This window comes from Sapajus apella, unplaced genomic scaffold (genome assembly GCF_009761245.1).
Source record: "Sapajus apella isolate SASKATOON/1434 unplaced genomic scaffold, GSC_monkey_1.0 scaffold153, whole genome shotgun sequence".
Classification (NCBI taxonomy): Eukaryota; Metazoa; Chordata; class Mammalia; order Primates; family Cebidae; genus Sapajus; species Sapajus apella.
Genome location: NW_022437093.1, coordinates 1,787,054 through 1,800,341, shown reverse-complemented (window position 1 = coordinate 1,800,341; position 13,288 = coordinate 1,787,054). Strand labels below are relative to the sequence as shown.

Here is a 13,288-nt window from a genome sequence, read left to right as displayed (position 1 = left end):
ACAAAGATATTACTCTATTTCCTGTCAACTCTTACTTGTCGTGTATCTTGTACTTGGCGAGATGTAGTGTTCCAATTTACTTGGCGAGATGTAGTGTTCCAATATGATTGAAATGCCAATATATGCATTTAGGAAATACTGAATAAAGAAAGTTCAGATTGTTTGGCTATTCAATATAAAACTTAAAAAAATATTATTATATAATTTATTATTACTCTAAATTGATCAAATATGCATTGAGTACCTTCAAGTTGCATGGTATGTTACCAGAAAATGGTGTATCCCAATGAACCCAGAGGGCAGGATTAGGAAATGTTAAGAGATCTATTCAAATTTCATAATAACAGTACTTGGAATATTCATACTGTTTTGTTGAAATAGGCTTTTATTTAATTTGGTAGAAAAACACACCTGCTAATAGCTACCACCTCTACTTAGCAAGTTAAAAAAAGTAAACAAAATAAAAACAAAGTTCAAAAAAGTATTGTATAACAAAGACTGTAGACTAAAAAATTTAAAGTAAATCTCCATTATTTACTGTTGATATTCTACATGCAAGAAAGAGAGTACACAGGCTACAGGTAGACATTCTACTCTTTCATATTCTTAGTGCCTAGAAGTTTAAAAAAGGGCCAAGTACTTTAATATTCTTTTATGTGGAATGTTTATACAGAACTAGCTTAGTAACATGAGCGCATTGTCAGGGGTCTTTGTCAAAGAACTGTCTTTTTCTTTGACAAAGATCCCTGACAGTGTGCTCATGTTTATTATCCTTTTCATCCATGAAGCTTCTATTTAGGTGAGGCTAGCAAAATTGGACTTTTTTTATATTGATTATTTTGTTTATTGGGAGATTTGAGGAGAAAAGCATTGATGAAAAAAAGAAGGATAGTTTGTTTTCTTTCTTTCTTTTTTTTTTTTTTTTTGAGACGGAGCCTTGCTCTTGTTGCCCAGGCTGGAGTGCAGTGGCGCAGTATCTGCTCACCACAACCTCCGCCTCCCAGGTTCAAGCCATTCCCGAGTAGCTGCCTCAGCCTCCTGAGTAGCTGGGATTACAGACATGTGCCACCATGCCTAGCTAATTTTGTATTTTTAGCAGAGATGGGGTTTCTCCATGTTGGTCAGGCTGGTCTCGAACTCCCAACCTCAGGTGATCTGCCCGCCTTGGCCTCCCAAAGTGCTGTGCTGGGGTTACAGGCATGAGCCACCACCCCTGGCCAAGAAGGCTAATTTCTACTCAGTAATATAGATTTTCTTCCCTTTTTCTCTGTGGCAGTGCTTCAGGGTCTTTTGTTAAAGTTAAAGGAATTTATAGGCAACATGTACCACAGAAAGTAATAGATAGCTTTTATTTGAACCAGACCAATAAAGTATTATTTTTTGAGATATGAAAATAACTAGAAAAGTATTTATTATGTTAGTAAAAACTCATATATTGTGTTTATTATTCTTTTTTTGTGGGGGGTGGGATAAAGTCTTGCTTTGTGACCCAGGCTGGAGTGCAGTGGCCCAATCTCAACTCACTGCCACCTCTGCCTCCCGAGTTCAAGCAATTCTGCTGCCTCAGCCTCCAAGTAGCTGGGACTACAGGCGCACAGCACTATGGCTAGCTAATTTTTGGTAGAGATGGAGTTTTGCCGTGTTGCCCAGGCTGGTCTCAAGCTCCTGAGCTCAGGTGATCTACCAGCCTTGGCCTCCCAAAGTGCTGGGATTACAGGGGTGAGCTATGGTGCCAGGCCTGTGTTTATTATTCTGTACTTATGAAGCAAAAGACAGTATATAAAATGCAGATTATTTTATCATTTAAATCTAAATATATACATGATATTGAAAACTATATCTGTACCCCATTCATCATATCTTTTCTTCTTTTAACATTGTGACCATAGTACAAAGGTATTTAGTTATCATTTTAATGCAGTGGTTTGCAAAATTTTGAGGTTTGTTATTTTTGTTTATATTTGACATTGTTAAAGCAGAACCCTTTTTTATCCAATTAAATCTTATACAGTATCCTAATATATAAAATATTAAAGTTGAGCTTCTCTGACCAGAGTGGGAGAAATGACCAAGTGAGCTGCTGAAACAACTCCACAAGACCTTAGAAATATAAGAAAGAACTTAAAATTACTGATGTAGGATATTCTTTTGACCAGGTTATGTTAAAAAGAAAAAAAAAAACAAAACTAAAAAACAACAGATCCGGATTCTCTCTAGCAAAATTGAAGAGTGAGTTCTTGGTTATTGATGGTATTTCATATTGACTCCTTAATATATTTAAAATTAAAAATAATTTTGTGATGATTACAAAAAAGCATTGAAAAATAGAAAGGGTAATTTATCATTCAGCAAATTCAGAAATGCTATCCAAATATCTAATTATATAGTTTATGAGCTCTCTTGTTTCTTCTGAAAGACCAGAGTGAGGAAAGTTGGTATTGAGCAAAATTATGTAAGATGGTATGGAAAATGGTCAAGTTGAATGTGAGACACTGAATCTATAGGCTAAGAATTAGATGGAGGAAATCATTAATAGGTATTGTTAGGCATTTAAGGCCTGGCACATTCTTTTGGCTGCTGGTGGTTTCTCCAGCTTTATTTGTTTCAGATTTTTAATTTTAAACTGATGTTCTCTGTTTCTCCTGACTCTGATATCTGATGTGGTTGAAATTAGCTTAATAACTGTTTTTTTTTTCTGCTTGGCAGCAAGACTCTGAACTTAACCTTCATGATTTTTTATGCAATATGCATTCAAGCCAGATCTGAATCTTTGTTTGTTGACCTCAGATGGCTCCCTGCTTCCTTTCTTTCCTTTCCCTCCCTCCCTTCTTTCCTTCTCCTCCCTCTCTCCTTCCCTCCCTCCCAGAATTTTCGGTAGCTGTGATTTAGTTCTACTTGATGATACGTACCAAGAACTAGATTCGGAGGGGACTCCATTTAGGTGACTGAGTTACAATACCCATTGCCTACTTTAAGCTGATCTTTAAGCTACTATAAATTGAAGACGCTTAATTGAGAAGGTCTTTATGTAACATGGCATTAGAATATTTGATTATGTAACCTTGCTGATTAATGTGAGGCTAGTGGAAGGCCATCCTGAGTGGTATATAGGTATAAAAGAAGCATGGGAAATGGAATGCACAAACACTTTCTGTACTTCTCTACCGTTTTTTCCCATCAGAGAGCGAACACAGAATCAGGGGCAGAGCCTTTACAGTTAGTGATTTATAGGACTCTACTAAATGACAGAAGCAGCAGAAATGCCGCAATAAAGACATGTGTTTTTACCGTAGAGAATAGTTCCTAAAAGTTCAAGTGTTAATTTAAAGCCAAGGTAGAGAGAAGGTGAGACATCATTAATTGTAGCTATATACTTAAGCCCTGTTCAGCCTTTTATCTGCTAGTGACACATTTTGCTTGTTGTGCATTGTTCTACTCTATGATAATAAACTATAATGTTGCTAAATCCTAAGCTTCCTTATTCCTATCTGGGAAAAACAAAGCTGCTTCTATTTCCTGTGCTTGTCACTTTAACTTTTTAATCTAGTACTTGTGTATTGTGTAAGAAATGGGTGAAAACACACGTCAGAAATTACAGTCATAGGGCTATCAGGCACTGAAAGAAGTCTTTAAAGTTTTCTAGGGTAGAATTTTTATCTTTAAACAATTGACAGACAAAACTAAGACTGAGGTATGTCTCTTAATTTTGTCTAGGAATATATCTTGGTTTTGGGATATCCATTCAAGCCAGATCTGAATCTTATCCATATTTTGGGAATATGGATTGCATTGTTTCCATTGATTGATTGAGAACTCAGCCTGACTTCTATAGTCTTAATATTTATTAATTTCATAAAATTAATCCTTTGGTTACTAAAAATATGAAAAGGAAATATGATTCTTATGAGTACATCAAATGGTTTACATTTTTATAGGTTGCTTTACTGGATATGACTTTTGCTTAATGAGGTTGGTCTGTTAAATGTTTTTTTTTTCCTCACAGAAGGTGATAAAGTACAATTTGAAGAATTTGCAAAAGTAGTAAAGAATATGCGTGATGCCTCCAGGTTAAAGGGTAAGTACTGAATTATTTGTAATGGTTAGATTTACTTTCATTGAAAGGACTTGTTTTTGTTTTTTAATGTTGTGTGTTCAGCTAATTTCTGGTTAACATGTTGGGACTGATATGTTTACATGCAGACAAAATTTGGTTTTGATTAAAAGTTGGCTGGCATATAGGAACTTGGTTTTGATTAAAAGTTGGCTGACAATAAGGATGAGCCTAGCCTCAGAGCACATTGACCTCTTAACTTCAAAAGGCCTTTATTTCTTTTCCAAAGTCATCTACACCAGTGGCTATCCTTAATCCTTATCATTACCTAGAATTGTCTATTCCACCTTTAAAATCTTAAACTACAATCTCAGACACTGACCATATTCCCTTAAAATTACACGTGTAGATATTGAAAGAAGGCATAGAACTTTATTCATACATGCCTATTCTTTTGGCTCCTTCAAGTTCTTCAAATAATCTAGAGACAGTATACCAGTTTTATCAGTTAGTAATGAAGGATACATTCTGAAAGCCAAGCTCCTATATGCTTGGCTTTCAGAATGTATCCTTGATTTCTTCCCTTTCCCTCCCTCTCCTTCCCTCCCTCCCTCCCTTCCTCCTTCTCTCTCCCAGAATTTTCAGTAGCTGTGATTTAGTTCTATTTGATTATACGTACCAAGAACTAGATTCGGAGGGGACTCCATTTAGGTGACTGAGTTACAATACCCATTGCCTACTTTAAGCTGATCTTTAAGCTACTATAAATTGAAGACAGTTAATTGAGAAGGTCTTTATGTAACATGGTCTTAGAATATTTGATTATATAACCTTGCTGATTGATGTGAGGCTAGGCTCATCCTTATTGTCATTGGATGAAAATGGGATGAGAGATAGAAGGAGGATTATGATCAAAGTGCCAAAATCTTCAGAGAATGTGAAGGAGTGACTAGACAGTAAATCAATAATGTTGTCAGGAGAGTGGCACAGTTGAATAACAGGCCTGAGCCTCAAGGGAGAAAATAAGGTTTAATTGAAGGTGAAACTAAAATGGCCTGACAGCAGCAGCAGAAAGATAGGAAAATGCTATTCTGCTTCCTGGTCCTACAGTCTGTGGAGCATGGGAAGATGAGCAGACTCCACTCAGGGTGGTTGTGCAAAAAAACTGTTTTTAAAGGAAATCAAGTGCTAAGGCAAAAAAGCAGAGCTGGTACAGTTTTTTTTGGGTGTCAGCAATTTCAGATTGCCATCTGTAGTTGCCTCCTAGTGATGCTAGGGAAACAGGAAGGTGAGGTAGGATATAAAGCTTAAACTGTGATTACTGTTTGCAGCTAGTTTCTGTTGGCTTTAATAATAATAGCAGTAAAATTAATTTTACTCTATAATTATGAAATGTATTGAGGCATTATTATATGCCTAATGCTGTCTTAAGTACTTTTTGTACATTATTATGTTTACTCTTCACATCAACCTTGTGAGGTAGATATTAGTATTATCCCATTTTAGATGAAAGAGAGGTTAAGTAGTAATAATTTGCTCACAGTTACATAGTTCCAGGTTACAAGTCCTGGAGCTAGAATTTGAATGTGGGTCTGACTTAACCAGGGCTGGAAATGAAGCAACATTTTAGATGCTAGGGTACAGTTGAGTCCTGGTGGAATTGAAAAGGATAACTTAATGAGCCCTTGTAAATCTTGTCCCATATTTTACATTTTTCATGATTCTGAAAGTTATTTTGCCTATATCTTGATGAGTTAATTTTGTTTGCTTCCATTAGAGGTCCATAGCAAAATACTTTGTATAATTGCAGTAAAAAAATCCACTATATGAGTGATTTTGGTTGTGCAAATTTTATAAAAGCACTAGATAAATATCATAGATCAAGAGAACCCTTTGCACATTGTGCTGCTGGTCATAGAATTCTATGAGGGCTGAATTTCTCTTGAGATTTCTTATTCCTCAGTTCAGGATGTAATAATAAACTATGGATTTCCACTAACAAATGTCTTGAGTGATGGCTGCTGGCTTTTGTTTTTTTAACAAGAGGTTAGTTTAATTATTAAATAACTTTTTTCTACTTGTAGAGTTACAAGAAGTTGTCTTAGCTGCTGATTTGCTTGAAGGTGACATGATAGCTGGGAAGAACTTGGAAGACTTTCTAAGAAATATTGGTATTAAGTCACCTAAAGAAGAGGCAGAGAAAATTCTTCAATCAGATTTTGTTTCTGGTAAGCATTTTAAATATTACTCTCAGAGTTTTGTTTTTTTTTTTTGTATGAATACCTATAAAGAAGATGTGCGAGGTCTATAGATATTTGCTTATATTACTATAAATGTAATCTTTGAAACGGAGCCTGTCTTCTTAATTTCCTCTTTCACAGTTATGAGAATACTTTTACGCAAGCAGGTCTACATTTAGTGGAAGTGGGCTTGTTAGAATCCTCTCTCCTCATTGCTATCTTGATTTAGTGAATAAAGAACATCTTAAGAATTCAAGTTCTGTGAATAGAAATCCTAGCTTTGCTACCTTGATCAAATTACTGCTCAAAGTTACTGGGGCTTTCTTTGTACTTCAGTTCCCATTGTAGGTAGAATCAGTTTCCATTGTAGGTATACTTAAAACACTGTAGGGTTATTGCAATGCTTAATGGATGGAAATGAATCTAAAATTACCTTGTAATTAAAATGTTCAAGAAATATGTAAGTTATATGCTGATTTTGATGCTAGGCTTTGAGTATTACTTTGTCCAGGGGTTCTCATTTGTCATCTCTTTCTTTTTGTTGCAGAAGATAACATGGTGAACATTAAAGACTGTATGAAGGCTTTGAGGGACACCCAGAAATTTTCCAATTATATTGGTAAGAGCTTTAAGGTAAAACTGTTAGAAGGCAACAATACAGAACTTATTCAAAGTTCATCTAGTAAAGCACTAAATTTGGTGTTTAAATCTTCTATATAGTATCTGTGCCAAATGTTTGTTTCATATGTACTTGAACACTTCCAGTTATGGGGAACTTCCTGCATTTTATTTTTAAATTTAAGAATTGTACATTTGTGATTGGAGATTGGAGAAAATGACAAGGTTATGATCTTTTCCAATAGTTAAAATAAGACACCTTTATTATATATGAATGAATAGTTCTTTTTAATGTTGTAAAAAATTTAAATGACCAAGAATGTAGTATAAAGTGCAATTCTTGTAACGTCACCCTCCAGAAATATCCCTATTAAGGTTTGGTAGGTATCCTTTTAGGCTTTCTTCTTTATATCTATTCATGATATTGCACAACTTGTGTGCAATATATGACAGTATATCTTGGATATAATTCTGTTCCACTGTATTATATAAACCTACCTCATTTTTTAAAAAAGACTGCCTAATATTCTACTAGAGGAATGTACTATAATTTTGTCTATAAAACTTTTAATAAACATTTAGGCTATTGCCATTTTTTACTATTAACAAACATGTGGTGAGTATCGTTGTACATATATCATTGTGCACATTGCACACAATTTTTCTGTAGGACAAATTCCTCAGCAGTGGACTTGCTGGGCCAAAGTATTTTTAGATGCAAACTTTTAACAAGCTACTGCCTAATTACCCTCCTAAAAATTTGTAGAAATTCACGTTTTTACTAACAGTGGTTATTATTTATTAAAAATTCTGATAGGAGCATTAATACTTTGTCTTACCCATTTCAGGTTTTTTCTAGTTTATTATTGATTTTTTGACTTTGTTTTTGGTGGATTGCTTTTTACCATCTTTTGTCTTATTTTGTCATTTTGGTAATTTGATTCTCATAGGAAATTTTAAATTTTATTGAGGTTTAAAATTACTTAGAATATTAGGACAGTTCTATGCACTTATAATTATTTCGATTTTTTGGTATATATGGTTATTTTCTCATTCTTAAATATACATATATATGTATATAAACAGAATATATATATTATATATAAATTTTATATATAATTATATATAATATATTATATATATTAAAACATATATTTTATATATGTTTCTTCTTTGTTTGCTACTGAATGTTCTATTATCTCTTTTTAAAGTACTAGCTCTTGGGTTTATCTTTAGTGTTTCTGTTTATATTTTAAAAATTAATTTCTGGTTTTATCTTTAGTAAGTTATTTATATTGTTCTCTTATGCTCATTTAATACCTTTTCTAATTTCTTATTTAAATTATTTATTTTCTTTTTTTTTTTCTTGCTGAGTAATCAATATGTTTAAGGTGGTCAATTTTCATTTTAGTGAAACTTTGATTTATTTGACAGTCTCTGACTTGTTAGGCTATTATTATTGTTATTTTATAAACATTTCCAGTTGCATTTTGATTTTCTCCTTGATGTGAGAGTTACTTAGGAGGAAACTTTAAATTTCAAAGCAATTTAAATGTCATTATTGCCTTAAGTTTGTTGTTTATATCTAGTTGTATTTTATTGTGGTCAGAGAATGAGGTCTATAATAGAGGGTTTGATAGTTCTCTAGTTCATTAGAGACAGAATTCCCTCAATCTTTGTATTTACTATTTAAAAATCAAAATCAAATTAGTTGGTTGCAGGGATAGGCTAGGTAAGGTAAATTCACTCATTTCACTCTTTGTCTTGGAAGTCCATATGACTTTTTCAAGTAGCTCATTCCATAATTTTGGACAGCTACAGAACTAGAAAATTATTTCACATATTTGGTGGAAATCCATTCCTGGAACCATATTTAACATTTGGACTCTTCCTGCCATTAATAGCCCTCCAGAAATGTCAAGATAACTCACATATTCTCATTCTTTCCCACTAAATTCATCTTCTCTCTAGACTCAAATATACTTTCAACTCTTCTTCATGACCTGTTTTTGAAACTTCTTACCAGTGACTAATGACTATATCATATAACAACATCCTGAGAGATGCCTTTTTAGAAATATACTTTGGAAATGTGAACTTCTAAAGTTTTTTTAAATCAAGGGAGGTCAGCCATGGTCTTCCTAGTTTAAATATTTGTTACTGCGCTAAACATAAGAGACTATGACGATTCTCTAAAATGTGTGAAGTTAGCAAGGGATGCAGGGAAGGAAAGAGAAAAATTGGCATTTAGGAAGAGTTGTGAGGAATGAAGAGGACTTTACTGAAATGTTGAGCTTATTGAGACAGTAACTAGAGAAACTTTAGCATACTTTTGCCTGTAGCAGAATAGCTCACCCCAAACCCAGACATTTAACAAATTAATTTTAAGAATAAAGAAAAGGGTTATTTTAAACTATTAGAGTTCCAAATAGAAAGCTATTGGAGTGGGGAAAAGTAGTTAAATCGGGTTATAGAAAATTATCACAGTAGAGAATGGACCACTCTGCACATTTAAATGGGCACATGGGGCTGGTGACTGCCTTATTGGACATTGTAGATCTCAAAGAGGCCATCAGTTTTGTTGTTATGCTCAAAAGATTTAGATCCATGTCCTGAATTACATGTTATTATGTATATTCTCTATTTGTAGCATTGAATGAGACTATCAATACATTGGACTCCATGAAAGAAAATTGTCAGTTTGACAAAGACAAAAATCCAGATGTACTTGAAAACACTGATAGGCTTTCTTTTACTGATGACATTCTTCAGGAAATAATGGGTGACTCCTTTGTTGATGGTGAGTTGATTTGGCAGATAACCAGCAGCTTGTATAAAAAATTTTCTCTGAATTTTATTTAGTTTTTTTTTTTTTAATTTAGGAAGGTCAGCCATGGGGTTCCTAGTACAAATGTTTTATATTACTGTTCTTCTAAATTTTTATCCAAGGATTTAAAACTATTTTACCAAGTACTAATTAAGTCTTAATACTTGGTCCCTAAATCACACCATTAACTTGTTGGACACTTTACTGTAGAACATATTTAGGTCTACACGTTATATGTGCCCACAGAGATTTAGTCATTACAGTATCAAGTTCCTTGGTGATCTGATGACCTGGATTGTAAAATTGGTCTCAGAGTATTTATATATTTTGTTGCATGGCTTTGAAGAATAATTTTATTTCAAAGTTAATCCTTCTCCTTTTATGTGTTTTAGAGAGGTCTTAATGGTTTTGTAACTTTCTGTTTTTGGGTGAAAGACCCTTTGAGAAGTACAGGTATTGTTGAAAAATTAAAATATGTTTATTTCTATAGCCAATTGTAAGTGTTGAGTTGGTTTTTACTTTATTTACAAAGAATTTACCTGATCCATCTATATACCCTCAACTTGGATGTACTGAGGTGGATTTTACCCCATATTTAGAAAGCCATTTCCTGGCCATACTGCCCAGAGTAATTTATAGATTCAATGCTATTCCCATCAAGCTACCATTGACTTTCTTCACAGAATTAGAAAAAAACTACTTTAGATTTCATATGGAACCAAAAAAGAGTCCGCATAGCCAAGACAATCCTAAGCAAAAAGAACAAAGCTGGAGGCATCACACTACCTGACTTCAAACGATACTACAAGGCTACAGTAACCAAAACAGCATGGTACTGGTACCAAAACAGATATATAGACCAATGGAATAGAACAGATACCACAGAATAACACCACACATCTACAACCATCTGATCTTTGACAAACCTGACAAAAACAAGCAATGGGGAAAGGATTCCCTATTTAATGAATGGTGTTGGGAAAACTGGCTAGCCATATGCAGAAAACTGAAACTGGACCCTTTCCTTACAATTTATACAACAATTAACTCAACATAGATTAAAGGCTTAAATATGAGACCTAAAACCATAAAAACCCTAGAATAAAACCTAGGCAATACCATTCAGGACATAGGCATGGGCAAAGACTTCATGACTAAAACACCAAAAGCAATGGCAACAAAAGCCAAAATTGACAACTGGGATCCAATTAAAGAGCTTCTGCAAAGCAAAATATCATCAGAGTGAACAGGCAACCTGTGGAAAGGGAAAAAATTTTCGCAATCTATTCATCTGACAAAAGCCTAATATCCAGAATCTACAAGGAACTTAAACAAATTTACAAGAAAAAAACAACCCCATCAAAAAGTGGGCAAAGGATATGAACAGACATTTCTCAAAGGAAGACATTTATGTAACCAGCAAACTTATGAAAAAGAGCTCATCATCACTGGTCATTAGAGAAATGCAAATCAAAACCACAATGAAATACTATCTTACACCAGTTGGAATGGTGATCATTAAAAAGTCAGGAAACAACAGATGCTGGAGAGGGTGTGGAGAAATAGGAACGCTTTTATACTGTTGGTGGGAGTGTAAATTAGTTCAATCACTGTGGAAGACACTGTGGCTATAGCCTGGCATGGTGGTGCATGCCTGTAGTCGTAGCTACTTGGGAGGCTGAGGCACGAGAATGCTTGAATCTGGGAGGTAGATGTCATAGTGAGCTGAGATGATGCCACTGCACTCCAGCCTGGGTGAGAGAGCAAGACTCTGCCTCAAAATAAATAAATAAATAAAAAGTATGATCAAATCCCTCATTGCCCCCCACCTCACACCAGGGAATATTTGGCAATATCTAGAGACAATGTTGGTTATCACAACTGATGGGAGAGTACTACTGGCATCTAGTGAATAGAGGTAAGGGTTCCTTACCTGAGGAATCCAAGATTCCTCAAGGATCTAGAACCAGAAATATCATTTGACCCAGCAATCCCATTACTGAGTATATACTCAAAGGGTTATAAATCATTCTGCTTTAAAGACACATGCACATGTATGTTTACTGCAGCACTATTTACAATAGCGAAGACTTGGAACCAACCCAGATGCCCATCAATGATAGAATAGATGAAGAAAACGTGGCATATATACCATGAAATACTATGCAGCCATAAAAAGGATGAGTTCATGTCCTCTGCCAGGACATCGATGAAGCTAGAAACCATCATTCTCAGCAAACTAACATAGGAAGAGAAAACCAAACAGTACATGTTCTCACTCATAAGTGGGAGTTGAACAATGAGAACACATGGACACAGGGAGGAAAACATCACACACCGAGGCCTGTGGGAGAGTAGGAGGCTAGGGTAGGGACAGCATTAGGAGAAATACCTAATGCAGATGATGTGTTGATGGGTGCAGCAAACTACCATGCCTGTGTATACCTATGTAACAAAGCTGCACATTCTGCACATGTATCTCAGAACTTAAAATATAATAATAAAAAAAGTAATTTCCTGCCTTTAAATTTAGCTTCATCTAAAAAATGTAATCAGGCTGGGGGCAGTGGCTCACACCTATAATCCTAGCACTTAGGGAGGTCAAGGCAGGCAGATCACCTGAGGTCAGGAGTTTGAGAACAGTCTGGCCAATGTGGCGAAATCCCATCTCTACTAAAAAAAATACAAAAATTAGCCTGGCATGGTGGTGCATGGCTGTAGTCGTAGCTACTTGGGAGGCTGAGGCACGAGAATGCTTGAATCTGGGAGGTAGAAGTCATAGTGAGCCGAGATGATGCCACTGCACTCCAGCCTGGGTGAGAGAGCAAGACTCTGCCTCAAAATAAATAAATAAATAAAAAATATGATCAAATCCCTCATTGCCCCCCACCTCACACCAGGGAATATTTGGCAATATCTAGAGACAATGTTGGTTATCACAACTGATGGGAGAGTACTACTGGCATCTAGTGAATAGAGGTAAGGGTTGCTGCTAAACATCCTACAATTTACAGATAATACCCTTGCCCCCAAATAATTACCTGGCCAAAAATATTAATAGTGTCTAGGTTCAGAGATCTTGTTTTAGAGTTATCATATAAAATTGCCCAAACCTACTATTTTAAGAGTACTTTTTATAGGTTAGTTGTTTTGTTCATCCTGCTTAAAACAAAAACACAAAGCAAATATAATTTATGTATATTTTAATCTCTGTTTGTTTCAAGGTAATACCTGGGCTGAGTTATTCTAAACTGTTCTTTAAGTACAGTAGGGTCCATCTATGCAAATGAACAGATTTTATTTCTGTTCCTCAGATCTCTATACCAATTTGCATCTCGGTAGGAAGTGTGTGGGGTGAATGGGTATAACTGTAACTTGTCCTTAGGAAAAATTCTAGGATTAGGTAGTAGATAGGTAGGTAAGAGATCAAAAAGGACAGTGTAGACCAATAATTAAGCATTTTATTGAACAGATAGGCTGGGGATTAACTTGTCCCTTTAGGGAGAAAGGAAGCATTTGTGACATTAGAAACTGCCACATTTAAGGAGTTAG

The 13,288-nt window shown here is 34.9% G+C and overlaps 1 protein-coding gene across 1 annotated transcript in view; it reads left to right on the top strand.

Moving 5' to 3' along the window:
- The window catches only part of EFCAB13 (EF-hand calcium binding domain 13), a 237,660-nt gene that overhangs the window by 56,955 nt on the left and 167,417 nt on the right, over positions 1 to 13,288 (top strand). Inside the window, exons 16-19 of the mRNA XM_032265955.1 lie at positions 4,004 to 4,075; positions 6,136 to 6,279; positions 6,839 to 6,910; positions 9,560 to 9,709. Coding sequence (XP_032121846.1) covers positions 4,004 to 4,075; positions 6,136 to 6,279; positions 6,839 to 6,910; positions 9,560 to 9,709 — 438 coding nt within the window. The remainder of the gene's footprint in view (positions 1 to 4,003; positions 4,076 to 6,135; positions 6,280 to 6,838; positions 6,911 to 9,559; positions 9,710 to 13,288) is intronic.